This window comes from Lingula anatina, chromosome 1 (genome assembly GCF_051362555.1).
Source record: "Lingula anatina isolate TDL-2025a chromosome 1, LinAna3.0, whole genome shotgun sequence".
NCBI classification, from domain to species: domain Eukaryota; kingdom Metazoa; phylum Brachiopoda; class Lingulata; order Lingulida; family Lingulidae; genus Lingula; species Lingula anatina.
The window spans coordinates 42,266,071-42,286,274 of record NC_141767.1 but is presented as its reverse complement, the minus strand read 5'-3'; the positions used below and the strand labels follow the sequence as shown (position 1 = coordinate 42,286,274).

General features: G+C 36.3%; 2 protein-coding genes across 2 annotated transcripts in view; one reads left to right on the top strand and one right to left on the bottom strand.

Annotated features, from left to right (window-relative positions):
• Nucleotides 1–20,204, bottom strand: part of LOC106179876 (uncharacterized) — a 43,377-nt gene that overhangs the window by 5,733 nt on the left and 17,440 nt on the right. The window contains exons 4-6 of the mRNA XM_086994165.1: nucleotides 3,624–3,675; nucleotides 727–756; nucleotides 288–445 (exon numbers count right to left, since the gene is read on the bottom strand). Of these exons, the coding sequence (XP_086850291.1) occupies nucleotides 288–445; nucleotides 727–756; nucleotides 3,624–3,675 (240 nt within the window). The remainder of the gene's footprint in view (nucleotides 1–287; nucleotides 446–726; nucleotides 757–3,623; nucleotides 3,676–20,204) is intronic.
• On the top strand, nucleotides 11,226–16,555 carry LOC106163461 (uncharacterized). The gene is made up of 7 exons (XM_087000655.1): nucleotides 11,226–11,316; nucleotides 11,594–11,623; nucleotides 11,992–12,167; nucleotides 12,732–12,759; nucleotides 12,911–13,753; nucleotides 14,444–14,646; nucleotides 15,362–16,555. Exons 1-7 carry the CDS (start codon nucleotides 11,226–11,228, stop codon nucleotides 15,383–15,385), a joined length of 1,395 nt encoding a protein of 464 aa, XP_086856781.1. The 3' UTR covers nucleotides 15,386–16,555.

The following is a 20,204-nucleotide window of genomic DNA, read 5'->3' as shown; positions in this document are numbered from 1 at the left end:
TGTAAGAGGTTGCAGATACCAAACCTTGTTGCAACCGGTTAGCAACTGCTTGCCGATCAAAATATGCAAATTAGGTCGCAAAGTGATCGCAAGCGACCACCAGATTTTGTGGTTGCAAAGAGGTTGCCAAAAGGTTGCAAGCGCAGTGTGACCCAGCCTTAAGATAGCTAAGGGCCTTTTCCACAAACATTTTACTCATTTACGGAGTACCTGTATACATCATACGCTACCCTATTTTTGCATTTATGTTTCCTTTGCTTTTAAAACAACAAAAACGTTCAACTTACAGGGTTACTGCCAGTGTAGCAGATGCACCTGCTGGCACACGCACCAGTCCCACAGCACCCCTTAAGTTGGTTGAGAATATCGCCACAATCTGCGTCGCAATCACTGGCTGTAGTGGTGTCGACGGTGCGGGTGTTACCAATATACACCTCTGAGCAAGCTGGTCAAATAAAATTAATAAAATAGCATTAATTGTTATCCCCCAAAAAATCAAAATGTATTTTTCTCAAGAGATATCTCATATTGTTTTCCAAACATTCGGTAAGATGACTCTCCAGGAATATATATCAGTACAAGAGTGCATAGTGTTACTTTTTGTTTCAAATACTTAACTAAAATGAACAAACTATGTTATAAAATTCACTTCTCTGAAATATATGGGGATTGTGGTGTTTTGATATATTTCTGATATGGTGAGAGAGTAAAAAGTTGTGTTATTACCTGTCTGTCCTTGTACAGTGCCTGGTGGAACTGAAAGAAAAAAGTGAATTAACATTAATATTTTATGGATGTTTTTGTAGATATTGGGTCATTAGATGTTATACAATGAAGTGGTAAATACATGTAGGCCTATATCAGTGGAAATCCCACATGATCAAAATTGAATAAAAATATGTACATGTAGGCTGCAAAAGAACAGATAAACGATTGTTTGTTCGATGAGATGTATTCTCCTATATAATTTTTACACTTAGTGCAATAATGATATCTTACAACAAATCTAAGCGGTAAGTGGCAAAAATATACAGAGTAAACAGCAATTTGTTACAACCTACATGTATTCCAAGCACTCACCCAACGATACAGAAATGTACAAAGTAAAGAGAAGATGCACGAACACTTTCCCTGACAAACACATCTTCAGCTGTGCTTCTGTTGTAGATATTACTGACTCTCTCCAGAATGAACATGTAAAAAACCCCGCTTGTTTATATAGTCTGTCACCATGCAAAATCTGTTTTGTTGACCACGCCTACCTACCAACGTGGAATTCGGTGTAATAAACGACACTATCTCCCAGTTACTTTTGTGCTGTCTGTCACTGTTAAAGACTGTATAAAAATGCTCTCTCCCCATGTATATACATGTATATGCAAATATACCCCTGTACTCCAACAAGGCTTTTTATGATTAATGAATACTAGATGCTTCAAGGAGTAGAAATGTTATTTTACTTATCCAGTTATGATAAGTACCGAATACTTGTAGCTACTCCAGCGCTAACTAAAATTCTTCTTTAATTTTACATACATGAATTAACTTATATGCAAGGACAGCAAGGTCAGCAAGCTATCACTGGTTATTTAATTCGTGGAAATAAAAATATTGGATTTATATTTATTCTAACTCGCGGTAAAAGTGAAATAAAGGCTATCATTTAATTCTTGAACAGAGAGAACAGAAAGACAAACAGCATCTAGCGGTTCAATATAATTTGGAATTACTAATGACATTTAAAATAAAGTCGTGCCCTCTCTACCTACGATTAAACGTATAATCTATGCTAATTATATAAAATAAAAAATTGTAGGAGTTGTGGGCCCCTATACGCAGTTTATATATATATATATATATATATATATATATATAGAGAGAGAGAGAGAGAGAGAGAGAGAGAGAGAGAGAGAGAGAGATGGACCATTCCCACAGATATTAAGATCTATCTATCTCCCTGGGGAGTCTCATTAATTTGCTGTCAACTTAACCGGCTTAAATGTCTGTCAGGCCTAGTAAAGCTGTTAGGGGGTAATTATCTTTACTCCCTAGCTGATTCAGTACGCGTGACAGACCTTTAATCAGGTTAATTGATAGCAATTTAGTGAGACTCCCCAGGGAGTTAGCTAGATCCAGATGGATCGATCTAGGCATGGGAACCCAGTCAGAGAGAACTTTGGCGTAGTCAAACGGGCAACAACAATATCCGTAGCTTATTTACGCACGTAAGCATTCTGTACCTGCTTAATTCTCCCTGAGAGAGAGCAGACGAACAAAACATCGTGCCTCGATTTGAGAACCAGACAACTCTGTTGTCTTTAGCTTCCAAATTCTAAAACTATCAATTTATCTAACAAATAGGCCGAATATGGCAGTTTTCTTACGATATGTGATTATATCTATTATTACTGAAGAACCCAATAGTAAGTAAGATGTATTTTGATTAAGCCAATTCAAAGATTTTTATTTTAAAAAATTCAGTTGTTAAGAGGCTATAAATCGTCTCCCATAGATAAGTGTCATTGCCTCACTTTCAAGAAATGAGATCTGTCTGTCCTATCGCGGAAGTGAAAGATTAACGTGCTATGTCAGTTAATTTCGCCGGAATATATTGGTTTTCTGATATGAATTACCTAAAATGAACCTTTCTACGTTTATGAATACATTTTGTAATAACATTCAGACTAGCCAAGAAAGAGCATTTTCGTTATGAAGAGTGGGGGATGGGTGGAAATTTATTTGAGGGCCACATACAACACTACAAATAGATAGGGAATCCCTTACAATAAAGGCAAAATGAATTTTATTCTAAGCAAAGTCCGATGGATTTACCTTTTAATACATGTACATACAATCAACAGAATGTTGATGATGAGTCTTATTGAATATTTGAGTTACATTTTTTGATCACTAAGGCCATAACATTTAATACAGGCAACACTTTGTTACATTGCTAAAATTGTAAAAACGATTAGAATAGTGGGGTTACCCGCACAAAAACGAAGTAGATACTCCAGCGCAGTAGACTACTGCAATTATACTGCAAACATGCTTCAAATCTGCTTCGATTGGGGATCTAATTAGCATATTTGAAACATGCTTCTATCATGCTGCTAATCTACTGCATTAATGCTCCTCCTCTGTACAACCCTATGTAATTTTTGAAGTAGAATTGCAGTAGGCTATACTGCATTTCTACTGCAAATATGCTCCACACCACTACTGCGTTAATGCTTCTTTGCTACTTCGATACTACTGCATTTTCGTGCGGGTATATATAATAAAAGCGCAGTAGATACTCCAGCGCAGTAGACTACTGCAATCATACTGTAAACATGTTTCAAATCTGCTTTGATTTGGGAGCTAATTAGCATATTTGAAACAGGCTTCTATCATGCTGCTAATCTGCTGCATTAATGCTCCTCTCTGTACAAACCTATGTACTTTTTGGAGTAGAATTGCAGTAGGCTATACTGCATTTTTACTGCAAATATGCTCCATACCACTACTGCGTTAATGCTTCTTTGCTACTTCAATACTACTGCATTTTCATGCGGGATAATTTTATATAATAAAAGCCGCCTTGTTTTGCCTAATCTCCAGCAATTGATATTCTTTGTTACCTTCTTTCTTGTTGTGAATCCAGGGACTACTGGTGTGGAAGTTCATGGTACACTGCAATGGAGGAGACATACAGGTAGATATATATATATAGTGTATTATTTCACTTTACAATGAAGTAAAAAAGTTTTTTAAAAATATGAGTACATTTTCATCGACCAAATTCTTTTATATTAAAAATATTATTTATTCTTTTTTCTATTCATTTATTTCATTTATTCATTTATTTATTTATTTATTTTTTGTTATTGTAATGACTTCAGAGATGTGTAATATATGCTTATGAGTGGCACATCCAAGGATTTGGATTTGTTCAGCCCACTTAAAATCTGGTGTTAAACTTAAATTCATCAGCGTTTGTGACCTTGTCGGTGCATTTGCCATGAATCGTTAGTGTTGGAATTGTGAGATTACAGTTTTATAGTTCATCTTGGTTTTTCCCATACAGACAGTCAATGCTTAATGCAAGGTATGAAACGTGAGAATTTAATTCATTTTTCCACAATTTTAAATCGTACATCTCAGCTTTTCGGGTTTCAAAGCACAAAACTGTTATTAAATGTATTAATTTAGAGAAATATAGAAACGTGTTCGAAAGAAAACTGTCTCTTTAACATATCCTGCAATGTCTTAGACCTTACAGTACAAGTTTGAGTCTTTTTAAATGCTTGTACCTAATAACAGTTATTAAAGCAACTATCGACGTGCACGACGCCGAGTCGTACCAAAGAAGTGTATCGTTTAGATTATTATCAGAACAGAAATGCAGTGTAATACCTGCCAGCTACAGTAAATTACATTTTTTTAAGAGATAAGCATGCCAACGATGTGAGAAGAGTATTTATAAACGTTCAGACCCTTTCACACCTTTCAGACAATACGGTGACCTATCATCAGCTCACAATACTAAACCATAAATATTGCGTAGAACATTCTTAGTTTGCCCCAGGAACGACTCTTATGGATATTTGATAAGTTCATTTTAGTGCAGTTTGTGTTAAATGTATCTAAGAGTCGTGCTTTACCACCATTTATCTATTTCAGATTGCCTCAAGTGGACCTGCCACAAGGTGTGTGCAAGAAATCACATTCACTGAATGGGAGCTTAAAAAGAAGGAGCATTTAGCTAAAATACTAAAATAAATAAAATAGCCAGGCCAGACACGGTTAAGGTTTCAAACCACCTAAAGAACTTGTTCAAAAAGCATTTATCGTTCTTCGTATGCGAAGGTTTTTCAGGTTGATTTTAGTGAAGACGATTATCAGAAATAAAACGCGTTCTATATTGTAAACGGCAATTTAAAAACAGAACAGAATAAAAGACAATTTAATAGGAAATCTACATTGAAGGCATTTGCCATCCTTTGAAAGAAGTTTTCTAAGTAAATCTTTTAGTTTAGACGATTATCAGAAGTTATATATAACGACAAATATTAAATATGACAGAATGAAGTTATAGGAAGTCTATACTGAGGCAATTACAAGGTACACATGTAGCAAGGGGATACCCCCTCTTTCTCAACGTGGAGGGAACGTACATGTTCATGTATAACCTGAACACTTTGTCCGGGCAAGGTATGTCCTAAGTCTCCCGTTCCTAGGAAAGCATGCCCTCGGACACAATTTCCTGGGACTAAAAGCCCTGCGAAGGGCCATGATTTGGTATTTTAAGCCCTGCATGCAGACAGTTCGATGTCCTAGTCGGACATATTTACCCAAGTACATGTAGTTGTACCCCATCATTGTTTTTGTTTGGTAGATGAAATAGTTTTCGAAGTCTTTAAACGTGATTTAACATAAGATCACGCTCATTATACACAGTATAGATACTGTACACGTGCGTGGTACTTGTACCAAACCCTGCACCCGCACGAAAACGAAGTAGATACTCCAGCGCAGTAGACTACTGCAATCATACTGCAAACATGCTTCAAATCTGCTTTAATGCTCCTCCTCTATACAACCCTATGTAATTGTAGGCTATACTGCATTTCTACTGCAAATATGCTCCACACCACTACTGCGTTAAAGTAATGCTTCTTTGCTACTTCGATACTACTGCATTTTCTTGCGGGTGATGAAAGTCAGCATATACACGTTAAACATAATAATGAATCTTAAAGTATAGTAGTACTCCCGTAAGTACCGGTATTACAGTAACAATGCAGAGGCGTATCGATGCCAATAATATCAGTATAATTTTGAGCGCCAAAGGGAAGAAACGATGTGGGGAGGCACAGAAATTCCCGTACATGTACATAAAAAGGTACCTCACGATATCAGATCGGCTATATGTTTGCAGTGTAACTTGTTGTTTACTTTTCAAATCAAGACTTATTTCCACATTTTGCAACTGCAACTCATTTTCAACCAATATAAAGAAAATCGTGAAAACGCATTTTGCAAACGGAATGCATTTTGCAACTAGGAGTTTTTCTAAGTCATTGGTATGGTGTGAAGTACTATAGAGGTAGAATGGAAAGGGGACTGGGTTGCCTCGGCCAGGTACATGTACGCTGCCATTGGTCAGGCTATCCCTGGGGTGGACAATTATATACATGCATACATTGTTACTTCCTGGCCATCATAGTTAGGAACTCGATACGCCGGGGATGAATAAACATATCATTAGGGATTTGTAACGGCTCTTCTGAATTTTATTGTGGCTTGGGCTGTGGTCGTCCCTAGGCCGGGGGTGGTTGATTATATATTTTACATCGTTATCCCTGCTTTTGTGTCTCCTTGATCTAAACTAAAATAATAAGACGTGTCTATTAAAAGAATAGAAAAAATTCAAGCGTGATGTTCGAAATTTAGCCGATAACAGCCGCACGCAAAAACTGTGTAAGCCGAAAACTGTGTGAGACAAAAACTGTGCAAGCCAAAAGTTGTGCAAACCAAACGTAAATCGAATGTGCATTATAGCCAGACATGTTTATCCAAATTCAGCAAAATATCAAGCACGATATGAAGGCTGCCATTGTGTATTGAAAGGACGACCGGACGAGCCATAAAAATTTTGAGTGAGATTTGAAGATACCTATTTAGAGAAATGTGGATGCCAGATCACCTGTGGAGTGCTACTCAACCCCAACTCCCATTTTGAGGTGGGGGGGGGGCGCTCTTTTAGTTACGACTATAGGCCTTACAGCGCGGGGTAGAGCTCTTCATCCTGCCATCCTTAATTAGAGATTGAGGTTAGGGTCTTGTTGGACAGCCACAGAGATAGGGAATAATTGTTAAAGGAAACTTTTCAGAGGGAAAATGAGAGGAACCGCATGTCTTGCTGGATCCTTTAAAATTGGCTATAATAGACAGACAATGTAAAGCATGAATGAAAAGTTTTTCAAACAAGTACAAGTACAAATGTCCATTGACTAAAAAGTAACTTTCAATGTCATCATAATGCCGAAGCACGTAGGCCTATTACATGTATCTACTTATCCGTTTGTTGAGTTGCTTGGGTAGACCACAATGTGGGTGTACGAAAGTACTTCTTGAAGTAGTCTTAGTTCCAACGCCTTACCCGTCTTATTTGAGCGTCTGATAAATTGTTCTGTAGAGATGCTGCCCCTGTCCTGAAACTGTGGTCTTTGTAGAGTCTAAATGGCAGAAACGAATATCCTTCTCCAGCTGCTTGTTATATGCATCACAGTGGATGGGTGTAACATTTGGATAACAGAAAAGTGGGCCTGGTGTGTCTCCCCTCCATTTGATATACCCCACATAAAGGATCGTCTTGAAAGCCATTACTGTTAGATCCCTTTCGGTTAAGCTTGTATTGGGAAATGATTCATTCTACTGCCCGATGCCCGAAACCCGTGAAAAGCTGTGGGGTACATTGCTTTGAAGAGGGAGATTGTATAGGAGTTGGAGAGAGTAAATTCTGTTGCCCGAACTAGTTTGTGGAGCACTCCAACTGCAATGGGGAGTCTAGAATCAGGACATGGGCTCAAATTGTGACAACCTATTAGCATTTTCTTAATTATGAATGGTGACCAGCCAGTATGTAGAAATAACACAATTTGGAGATTTCTGACACAATCGTGTTAGGGGATAGTTTTCTATCAGACAGGTGGGAAATATATAACAATATGTCAGCTATTGTGACTTGAAAGCGTGGGGAGAGGAGACCTATTGTGACTGTCTGAAACGATGAGAAATTGTGAAAAGCCTTGTCATAAGCCCTTTTTGAAGATGGTTCCAGTGCTGCGTCCACTAGCAAGCTTTGTGGTAACAGGTGAACTGGGAGTTGGAGTGTCGGACATGTCTGAAGCGGACTGCTTGAATGATTGAACCTGAAGGGGATCAGTCAAGTTATTCTTGCAATTATTGATGTGATTCGACTTAAACAAAATGTTATTTTTGAGACGGGCCAATACAAAATGCCGAACTAAGTGCATAATATAATGGTCATTGGACGTCTGAAGACCAATGAGAGATTGCAACTGAGTGAAGGTAACTTTAGAACGGGCAAGGAATTCATCGATGAGAGACCTTCACTTGGATACCTTATCCTCTGGAAGCCGGGCTTCCACCAATTCAGTATCTAGCTAAATACCCGCAAAGGGTACATATAGGACCCCACTAGGACCAAAAGTCTTATCACTTTCTATCGGCACATCAGTCTCGGCAGAGTCGGCAAAGTCCTTTAGAACCTGATGACACTTTTGAAGGGTAGGGGCTGCGAACAGGAAGTCATCAAGGATGTGAACCATAGGGTGGGCTTTGAATTTATTTTCAGCAATCCATTGGAGAGAAGGGTAGTCTGACGAATACCTACTGAGTTTGTTGGGGTCTACTGGCCATTTGAGAACCTTGGTTGTTTGCGGGAGGGCCCCTGTTACACGTGTGGGATAGTTTGGGTTGTGTGTGTGTGTGTGTGGGGATCTACCTTCTTGGCGATTGCAAAGGACGGCTGGGCGGGCTCCCCCTAAGCAATGAAAGCATTTATGGTCGTATCCGCCACTTCCCCTACATTTTGTGTGGAATTTTAAAGCTTTTACGAAAGCAAGTTTTTCTCCATGTTGCCAATTTTACAGCATACCTGCTTGGTTAAAAGAAATGCATCTCTTCAAAAGTACTAGCTTTATGAAAGTATGACAAGAAACAAATCACAAAGAAAATACTAGAGCATTTCAAAGGATTCTCGAATGAGAAGTTTTATGGATAACGGCCAACTTTTAGCCACCCCTATAGCGTCTTATATCTGCCCGTGGGTTAAGTTTCTTCTCCTCCAAACTGTTGATTTTTTCAAAAATCTTTCTGTGAATAATCTACATATATTTTTAAAGAATATCCATGCATTGGCGAATCCCCTAATGTTGAGATGCAATACTATACCGCATTGAGTAGCGATGGCGGGAAATTGTGTTAGCTGTGCAAAGAAGTTAAAATTGTGTTTTGGGAGTTTATCAACCATTTCAGTGCCACCATAGACAAAATGTAACGATTCTGTTCAGGTCAGATTTGAACACAGTTAAAAGGCGCTAACCGGCACCCATCCCAATTTGTTCACTGTAGTACATTAATCAACATATAAATATGATTGTGGAGTGGGAGGGGGGAGTTTCCTATTTTTCAAGAAACTATATGTCTTGATCTTTTAATGATAAATATGTGCAGAGGAATTCATTAATGAGCAAAAGTGAATATTAAATTTTGTAGGCATAAAATGTGAGGGTATGCCCCGTGCAATGTAATACATGTTCACAAGGAAAATCTGTCCAATGGACATGCATCCCCTTGGATGTGCTGTCCCACCCGGACCTAGATTCCCAGCTGTACACGTGTATTTATACGCAGCTAAGACATGTATTTCCGTCGGACATAATTTATTATGGAATAATCATATGTCGCCCCAGTCACATAACATCTCTAGCTGTGTATAAGAGACCTCTTTTAGACTTGATTAAATTATTACTTGTAAAAAAATTCATTTCAAACGCCGAGTATCCTTCGTTTGTCTGCTATGCTTTATTATCTCGTGTCTCTTTTGCCACATTGGGAAGATATACTGTATGTTATTACACACAATTTTGGAACATGACAATATATATAGAATTTGAGCAGTACGTGGCATGAATAATTAACAGCGCGGTATTATGATCTAACCACAGGTCACCACCTTCCTAAATTTGTTTGTACCTGTTCTACGGGCAAGCACAGCATACTCATCTCACATTGACAAAAGATGACGGACATTGACGCCGCTTTCAGTTTTAAATTGTACCTTTCTGTTCCGCGTGTATTTTACTGGTAGACTTATCATACAGAGGCAGGTTTTTAAGTTTAAAAACGTCCAATATTGCTGCATATGTCAATTCGATGCTGTAAAATACAAATAATTGCTGAAAAGATATTTTCGTTAAATGCAAAAAAAGAAATTCGTTTTATGATAAACTACCCAGCCACGGTATAAATACTGGCAATAGTCATAAAATAATGCAACATCATGTTTTTTTTAAAGAGAAGATATCATATTCATAGTGGGACGTGGGCTATATGCCATTGTTAGTGTGGGTTAGAGGAAGAAGAGGTTGTTTTTTTTTCTCAAACTTGATAGTAATGATTGTCAATTCAGGTCCACAACTAAGATAACCATGCATTTTAGATAGTGTCTATTAAAGTATCTATCCTTAAACGCGTCATAAAATGATACTATATGTACTGACACTTACTTCACAATACATCGACCGATCACATTTTGCGTCTGATACTGAATATTCCAGCCATTTTGCCACTGCACACCTTTTCCGAGTGTTGTCCTTGGGTGTGTCACTCATAAGCATGAATTACACGTGCAGAGCAAATCTCTTTAGCCATCACAATATTAAAAATAATTATAGAAAGAGGATCAGTAATAAATAAAATATGGAAGGTCGATGTAAATGTACCCATATATTTTTCACCTTTTTTATGACTTCATTGTGATTGTTTTTGAATTGTCAAACGAAATAATATGTCATTTTAGATCATCAGAGATATGTATGCCAAGAAATTTAAAATGTCTAACTTTTTCAAATTCGGAACCATTTAGCATAAGATAACAGATTTCTGTTGGATTTTTCCTAAAAACTACGATAATTTCTTACGTCTTTTTAACGTTGAGCTCGGGGTCGTTTTCAGAGCACCATGAAACAAGGGCAGAAACTTGATTTCGATAATCTGACTCAGAAGTGCTAATAAGGCCAGCGCAGGTGGTATCTTCCTCAAACTTGACAATCAAACAATCGGGATACGAAGCAACACAATAAACTGTGAATACAAAAGTGGTGATATATATATATATATAAATATATATAACCAACGTTTTCAGTTACGTGAATTTAACATCCAGTGGTAGCTAACTGTCCTTGAAATTGAAATTGATTCAATGTCTATTTTATCTTATCTTATCATGGGGGAGAAGTATTTATTATACAGTTATCAGTGACAGACAGCACACAGCACAAAAAGTAACGGGAAGATAGTATCATTTGTTACACCGCGTGCTTCGTTTGTAAGTAACAAAGTGGGCGTGGACAGCAAATAAGATTCTGTATGGTGACAGGCTATATAAACGACCGGGGATTTTTACATGTACATTCTGGAGAGAGTCAGTAATGTCTGCAACAGAACCACAGCTAAGGATGTGTTTGTCAGTGAAAGCGGTCGTGCACCTTCTCTTTACTTTGTATATTTCTGTAACGTTGGGTGAGTGCTTGGAATAGGAAGCAACAAATTGACGTTAGCTATGTTTAGTGTTTTTGTATTTTTGTACTAAGTGTAAAAATGATGTGAGAGATTAGATATAATCGAACAAACAGTCGTTAAACTATTCTTTTCTAACCTACATGTTTTACTCGATTCTGATCATGTGGGGTTTCCACTGATATACATGTATTTACTACTTTATTGTTTAACATCTAATGACCCAATTTGTACATAAACATCGATAGAACATTAATGTTAATTCACTTTTTTCTTTCAGTTCCACCAACCACTGTACAAGGACAGACAGGTAATAACACAACCTTTCACTCTCGCTCTCTCACCATATCAGATATACGTCAAAACACCACGCGAATCCCATATATTTCTTAATAGAGGGATTTTATATAAAAGTTTAATACTTTTTGTTAATCATTTGAAGCTAATGTAACACTAAGTACTCTTGTCCAGATATATTTTAAGGAAAGTGTATTCAGTACAAGTCGTCATACCGAGAAAAATGTATTTTAATTGTTATTATTTTTTTCTTCAGCAAAATTGTAATAACTAAATGGTTTGTTTTAAGATGTTTTTCTTTCGCTCAGATTTGTTTTTAATGGAATACAAATAATGCTATTTTATTAAGTGTTTTTTTTTCTTATTTTTTAATCTTACTAGCTTGTTCAGAGGTGTATCTTTATGACTCGGCTACCATCTACACTGCCACAGGTACATTAGACGCCTGCATAGCAGCATGTATAACTAACTTCCCTCTACCGATATTTATCGGGTGCTGTGGGACTGGTGCGTGTGCCAGCAGGTGCATCTGCTATTACGCTTTAAGTACTCCCCCGGTAAGTTAAACGTTGTTTATTTCAATGAATGTTGAATAAAAAAAGGCAATGATCAATATAAATAAAACATCATGATAAATATAATGTAATAAGAGGGTAGCGTAAGATAAATGTAGAAAATCCGTAAATGAAAGAAATGTTTGTGGAAATAGTCCTTTATTATCCTGGACCTCTTAGATCGGAAATACTTAACCAAGCAGGGAAAATAGCAACCTCATTTCTAGGAGTGATAAAGATTTAAATATTGATTCATTTACTCATTTATACAGAATAAGCGATATAACTTTTTGCTGAAGACCAACGCCATTCCTTTTTAAACACTTTACACAGACGCGTCGGCAAAATGAAATTTTAAGTATGGTTTATGGACATTCAGTTAAATGGTTTTGAAAAAAATCGTAATCATACATGTACATTCATAAAAAGTGGATATTTAACAACCTTGCATAACTTGACGTAAAACTTGCTTATTCAATCATTTAACAATTTAATTGGAGACATTATGATTATTATCGCGGCGATATACAGAATTTGTTTCAATATTGTGTTGCTTAATTCTTTCAGTGTGGAACATGCACAGAAACAACGACTGGTGAGTGTTTTAATATCTAAACTAATAATACGAATATGTATAGCAACTGTAACGTTAAGATGATATTTTTCCCTTTAACTAATTGCTATTACTTGTACAGGTTCCGACAAGATTCAGACCAAAAATCATATCTGGTCTTCTTTGTTTACAGTGTCTACCACTACCGAATCAACAACCACCGACACTACCACTGAATCATCTACCACCGATTCTACCACAACTGAGTCCACTACCACCGATTCGACCACCACTGAGTCAACTACCACCGATTCTACCACCACTGAGTCAACTACCACCGATTCTACCACCACTGAGTCAACGACCACCGATTCTACCACCACTGAGTCAACTACCACCGATTCGACCACCACTGAGTCAACTACCACCGATAATACCACCACTGAGTCAACGACCACCGATTCTACCACCACTGAGTCAACTACCACCGATTCTACCACAACTGAGTCCACTACCACCGATTCTACCACAACTGAGTCAACTACCACCGATTCTACCACAACTGAGTCCACTACCACCGATTCGACCACCACTGAGTCAACTACCACCGATTCTACCACCACTGAGTCAACGACCACCGATTCTACCACCACTGAGTCAACTACCACCGATTCGACCACCACTGAGTCAACTACCACCGATTCTACCACCACTGAGTCAACGACCACCGATTCGACCACTACTGAGTCAACTACCACCGATTCAACCACCACCGAATCAACAACCACTGACACGACCACTGAGTCAACGACTACCGATTCTACCACCACTGAGTCAACTACCACCGATTCGACCACCACTGAATCAACAACCACCGACACTACCACTGAGTCAACTACCACCGACTCGACCACCACTGAGTCAACTACCACCGAGTCTACCACCACCGAGTCTACAACCACTCAACCTACCACCACTGAGTCAACAACCACTGAGTCAACAACCGCAGAGTCTACCACCACCGCCCCCACCACATGTGAGTTTTAACTCTTTTAAAGAAATTTAAGAGTATCAAAATACTTGATAGTGTTGTATTGCATACATTTTTCAATGATACACAGCACTTTGTTCATGATAATAAAAATTTACAGTAATGACTATGGTAATTAAAGCACTTAACAACCACAGGCAAATATGTAATGCGGTATGTTATTCTTTCAAATGACCATTAAAAACAAAATTTAGTTGGAATCCCCTGGTCTTTTTTTATCTTAAAATTACTAATATATGGAACTTAAATGCATGTTTGATGATTATGCCATAAAATTTACTTGTAATGTTACCTTTGGCTTTTAAACCCCACGAGTTTGTCATTAGCATTAACTCTTACTGCAATAAGATAAGATCTATTTTTTATAATGCGGCGATGCTGATGATGCTCAGCGTACCGTTTACTTTACCATGAGGTATTTTTACTTTATAACGCACTGTTTATCACTCCAACTTGTGTTTTTCTTTTCTTCAGATAGGCATAATCTTTTTAATTACATATAAAACTTGGAAACACAGTGGAAACGTATTTCATGTTAGATTTAAGTATTTTAGTTGGAAATCCGTGTTCTTTTTTATTTTGAAATTACAAATATGGAGCTTTTAATGCATGTCACTTATACAGTATATAAGATAAAAGACTAAGGAATGCAGATCCGTCTTCATTTTGTTTCAGTGTCGCCATCTATCTGTTCCCCGAGTGCTAGTGTCGTTAAAGTCAATTCAGGCACGGTGGCAGAAAATCGTGTCAGAGTGAATCCCTGCACAGCTTTGTGTAGCAATAAATATTCTACTGGCTTTTGGTTTCTTACACAGAGATACAGAGGTTGCTGTGGTAACAACATATGCTATTGCACTTTAACCATCGATCTTTACTCGGTAAGTTCTTTATCTCCATCATTAACATTTAAAAACAAATGTGGTAGTAAAGGGATAAGTATATTTAAAAGAAAAACATTGATGCTTACTAATTTATAGCATTTATTAAGATGAATCTGAATATAAAAATTGATATTGGACACACCATCCCTCTTTACATCTCTATCAGTGCTAATGGCTGAGTTTCAATTGAAAAAAACAAGATGCACAAATGTTCCATTTCCCACTGTTTTCTCATTTTATAGGTGCAGTCATATTTTTGTAAATAATTCAAGGGCGCTAAACATTTATTTTGTAGATAATTGTATATTGCATTGATAACCCAGTATATTATTTTTTGTCAACTACAATTTAATTTACCCGTGTTTTCTTTTTTTTTTCTCATTTTCATTTTTTTGTGTGTGTCTGTGTTTGTGTCATTTTTATTTGTTACAGCTGTTGTTGTTAACTGGTAGATAATTGTCTGTGATTGAGGAATTAACTTTTCCCTTAAAGATAACAGATTATCATACCGGTAAACCGCTCAAAAGCTTTATAGCTGGTTTTATCAGTATCTAGTAAGCATCATTTAGTATCGATATCCTTTTATACCACCCACATAACCTTCCTCATTCCTCCCCAACTCCTCACCCACCGAAATGAGATGAGATATTTGGAATATGGGGCATCTAACTACACTCTGAATACTTTTGAATTTTCGTATTTATTTTTTCAGAGTAGTTGCACCCTGATTAACTGATGAGATATGGAGAAGAAAAATTGAATGAAGTCATTTGCAGAGTGCTGCTTTGCTAAAGATTCGGAACGTATAGTTTTGGTCAACAAGCCAAACGGACAAACTGAATAGAGTGATAGATTTTCATTTAATTTAGTATATAGGCCTCACTTCTTTGATTGAACTTCCTGTTTTCAATGTTTTCCAAACTCTCTAATGTTTTCTTTTTGCAAGGATCTGCGCAAATTGAACATCGCGTGCACTTCATATATAAATAGATAAATAAAATTTATAATAATTTTAATGGCGTATAGGTGTGCTAATATATGAGAGGGGCTGTTTAACAAAGGGTTTTATATTTATGGAATTTGGTTGTATATCGAACATTTAGCTATAATTGAAGGAATATTAGTTAATTATTAATTAGTGGTACATGTATGTTATGCGGGGTTAATATCATAGAAATCTTTTTCCGTGTTTATCGCCTTTGTTTGTGAAACGTGATGCCGTAGAGGATTTTGATTTGCCTGATGTTTTTCAATTTTTTATTTTCCTATTACACTTATAGTTTACTAGGAAAAGGATCACATACACTCAAATTAGACTTTTTGTAGTCAGGCATTTAAAACACAAAAAAATCTGAATCAACAACGACCCGTGCAGTTAACCTCGGTGTTCTTTAATTTTTTCAAGGTATTTTTGTCGATAAACCAAGTAATTAGGAACTTCTTTTCAAAATGTCTTTTCTTCTGATCCTTTATTTGCATATTTCGTAAAAAAAATCTACTCACAAATTGTAGAGCCGTTAATCAAGCACTACACTTTAATAAGTGGGAAACATATCTTATGTTTGCATGGGCATAGAAAAAATTTATGTAAAACGTGTTGAGTTTTGTAATAACTCAAAATTGTAGCAGCTCTTGCTTTTGAACTTTAAAGACAATTGTTCTTCAATTCAAAAGATGTTTTTATCAAGTTAGATCTTGGTATTATTCTGTATGTTCGGCTAAATCCTCACTCTCACAGAGACACCTGTTCATTCCATCTATCTGAAGTATTTAAAAATATTCAATATGTCTTTGAAACATTACTTCACTTTTGAAATTATCCGCGCCGATTATTATATTGCTGATATTTCATATAGGTGTGCATTTAAATGATTACTATACATATGTTTATAAAAGTATAAATATACACATTGCACGAATTGCAACTTTATTTCGATTGATCACCCACTTATTGCTTATGGCAATTTGTTTGCCTTTGTTGGTTTGTTAGTTAACAACTCAACTATAAACGGAGTTTGAAAAAAAAATGTGTGAAAATTGGTAAACTTAGAGTCGATTAGCTTTTGGGGTTGATACGGCAATAAAAAACTTAATTAAGTGATAATAAGAATTGGCCTGCCCTATAACGAAGATTTGCGCTCTTTGGGTCCTTTTTAGGTCGAATTCTATTTTTTTTTCATGCAAGAAACATTCACCCCACGGACACGTGTTCCATTTCAATGTTAATAATTTGTTAATATTTTCCAAGTCGTAAATAACATTTCAGGACCTTTCCTGATCTGTGAGTATACACCTGTTAAATTTCAATAGCATTCCAGTTATATTTGTCTACCGCTGAAAAATGTTACTGCTTTGTTGCGCTACCGGTACACCTTAAATGGATGGCTTTGACTCATCATGTTCCGGCAACAAAATAAATTAACCAAAATAAAACATATACCTATGTGATGAAGAGGGAAATATTTTTCTTCTAAACGTAAGCAACAAGTTTCGCTAATCCTAAAATGGTCATTTCATAAAATAAACATCGCCTACCAAAATATTAGTGATGATTGACAAGTTGGACAGTTGATTGCTAGTATCTGTTGAACATCAATTTTCATTTTTATCTAGAAGTTGTCCATTTTTATATATAAAAAGAACTCCTTACCACAATGATGTCAACTATCATGTTTAGCGCAAAATTTTAAAGCCAGTACATTTATGAAAAATGGAGTGCAGTGTCCCCGTATCTAGTACACGTCCGTAAACCGTTTGGCAATGAATAATGAATGGATCGTTTTCAAGTGAAACGACCTACGTGACAAAGGTCTTTCTCATATTAAAACATTTTCAAGTGCCAAAATGGATATTTTGGAGTGACAAACACAAACAATTAAATGATTTATCTATGTTTAGAAAATTGAAGAGTACTCATTTTCTGACAACATCAGGTTATGACCTTGTTCAACCTAAATACCGGTGTACGCTGCGTCATAAAATAAGTTTTCTAAATAGTTGTTGTAAACAATGAATCATACCACAGAGGGACAGGCACCAATCTATTTACTGATAATATATAAATGGAACAATACACAATACAGTTAGGGAATCTATGAAAAATAAAGATGGGTACGGATATTTGCCTGCAGGAGAAGGTAGAGGTGCAGGTGGTGTTTTGATATTTACGGAGATATTAAAAGAATCTCTGAACTGTGCTAGGTACGGTAATTCAGAGAAAACCTTGACAGATATTTCTCATATAGGTGTTACCAGACACAGATAACTCAAATATCATGAAAATTGTGAATATTTCATAAACACATGTACATTTAAGGTTGATCACTCGCTGCTGTTTTTTTTTTTTTTAATTTTTTAAAAAAAAATTATTGTTTCATGATATATCCAAGTGCGTTAAAAAATTGCAAAAAAAAAAAGGGGGGGGGTCATCGGTCATAATAGAACTAGGAACAAGAACGTTACTCTCTGTGTATTTAAATGGGAAACTCTGTGTTCTTTCACTAAATCGTTATTATTATAATGTTCTATCGTTCGAATAAAAAAAATGTACGAAGAGACATCCAAGTGCAAATTTAGTGGCCACCGCCCAAATTAGAAAACTACGGCAAGTTGAATTGCATTGCATCCTGCGTATTGCACTAGTCCCCATTCTAATCAAGCGGAAAATGGGTGTCGCTTTACTAAATCATATTTTTATAATGCTCTAACTTTCGAATTTTTTAAACAATTTTTTGTATGGAAAGACATCCAAGTTCATAAAAAAAATTTAAAAAACGGGTGTCGCCGATCAGTTAAGAAAACCACGCCAAGTGTCGTTACACCCTGTGCATTGCACTAGTCACCATTCAGTTTTAACTTTTAAGTGACTAGCATTTATTGTTTATTCATCTTATTCCTTGCATTTACCCTGTAGAAAGAACTCCTGACAAAAATTGTGGCAATTTACAGCTACGCCCTATAATTTCAAGGCCAGTGCTTTTAACCACATAACAATGTGAGAGTCCAGGTATATAAGGATAAGCCCATAAAGGGCTTAAAAATAATTGAATGTTTTACTTTTTAAAGAAAAGCCGTACCTGGCAGGGTGTGTCAGTTTTTTACAAATTCCTTTGTTTTCAAGTGCCAAAATGTGCATTAACGTCAAACAATCCTCTTGTAATGAAACTCGAGGAACTTCTGGCAAGTACTTATTTTTGGGGAGAAAACCTCATTTCTTTACAACGATTGGTTATGACCTTTTTCAACCTCAATAAACAATGCAAAATGATATATGTTTACTAAATAGTTGTCTTAAACAGTGAACCACACCAGAGATGGAAAGGCACCGGCCCGTTAACTGATAATATATATATGTAACAATACAAACTACAATTGACTGTTCTATGGAAAATAAAGGTAGCTACAGTATTTAGCCGAGGGAGAAGGAAGGTACATGGTTTACTTTACTATTTACAAGTAGATACAAACTGCGATACTATAAGAATTTATGTAAACACGAATTGATAAAGTAGTTTTGGGGAGTCCCTTGACAAGTACGTGTATTTATAGAACCAATGTCAACAGACTCAAATGTCTTTAATTTGCATGAAAATTCTGAATATTTCGAAGACACTTGTACAATTTTTTACAAAAGTCATATTCGGCAAATTTATTGGATTGGATGCTTTTTGTAGAGAAATGTAATTTTCGGTTGCAACTTCTCTGGCCCATGTAAAATACGAAATTCTTATTTGACCATATCATATGACCCGGATGTTCTCCACAACCATCCTCAGGAAAAACGCTTACTTGGGATCAGTAACGCTGATTCTAGTTGTACCTATGTGAAATACAACTAATTTCATATGAAATGGTTTACTTATTTTTCCTATAGAGTTGTGACATTTATCTCAGCCTAAATCTTAAAACACTTAGCCTTAACACACTTAAAATAGTGAGCAACATGAGGATGTCCCTGCATTGGCGACGCCCTGATGCTGAAATGCAAATACTGGTGAAATGTGTTAGCTGTGCAAAAATGTTAAAATTGTGCATTGGGAGTGTAGCAACCATTTAAGAACCACAGTCACAGTATCTTCCTTTCAGACAGTTAAGATTTCTAGATTATATATTACAAGTGCGTCTTATCTGGAGATCTAGAGATATACGAACTTAGTTACTAGGAATGGGAGCGAGAAGATTTTCCTAATGCTCACATAGCGAAATGAGTTTATTCTCGACCTGTTGATGACAAATATAGTTTATTGGGTATCATAATAAACATACATGTACGTTGTAAGACGTCAAATATTAAAGTCATCTATAACATTAAGATATACTGACAGTCAATGAAAACGCATCAGAAAACTTTCTTGTACTTTTTTTACCGAGAATCGATTCCAACCATATAAACGAGTACAAATGCACTGGTTTGGTCATAAGAGAGTGGGCTGACCACTATTTCATATTTCACATATTTTACACGAAAACTGTTATTTTCTTAATGTGCCAAAGGAACTTAAAATATAATTTGATAAATAAATGATGCGTTTTCATTAACTGTCAGTATATGTACA

What these genes read in the sequence shown, in the direction of transcription:
- LOC106163461 (XM_087000655.1), top strand. Translation starts at nt 11,226, where the DNA reads ATGTCTGCAACAGAACCACAGCTAAGGATGTGTTTGTCAGTGAAAGCG. An exon ending in GTATATTTCTGTAACGTTGG is followed by an intron (nt 11,317 to 11,593) that starts GTGAGTGCTTGG and finishes TTTTTCTTTCAG; the next exon opens with TTCCACCAACCACTGTACAA. An exon ending in TAACCATCGATCTTTACTCG is followed by an intron (nt 14,647 to 15,361) that starts GTAAGTTCTTTA and finishes TTATTTTTTCAG; the next exon opens with AGTAGTTGCACCCTGATTAA.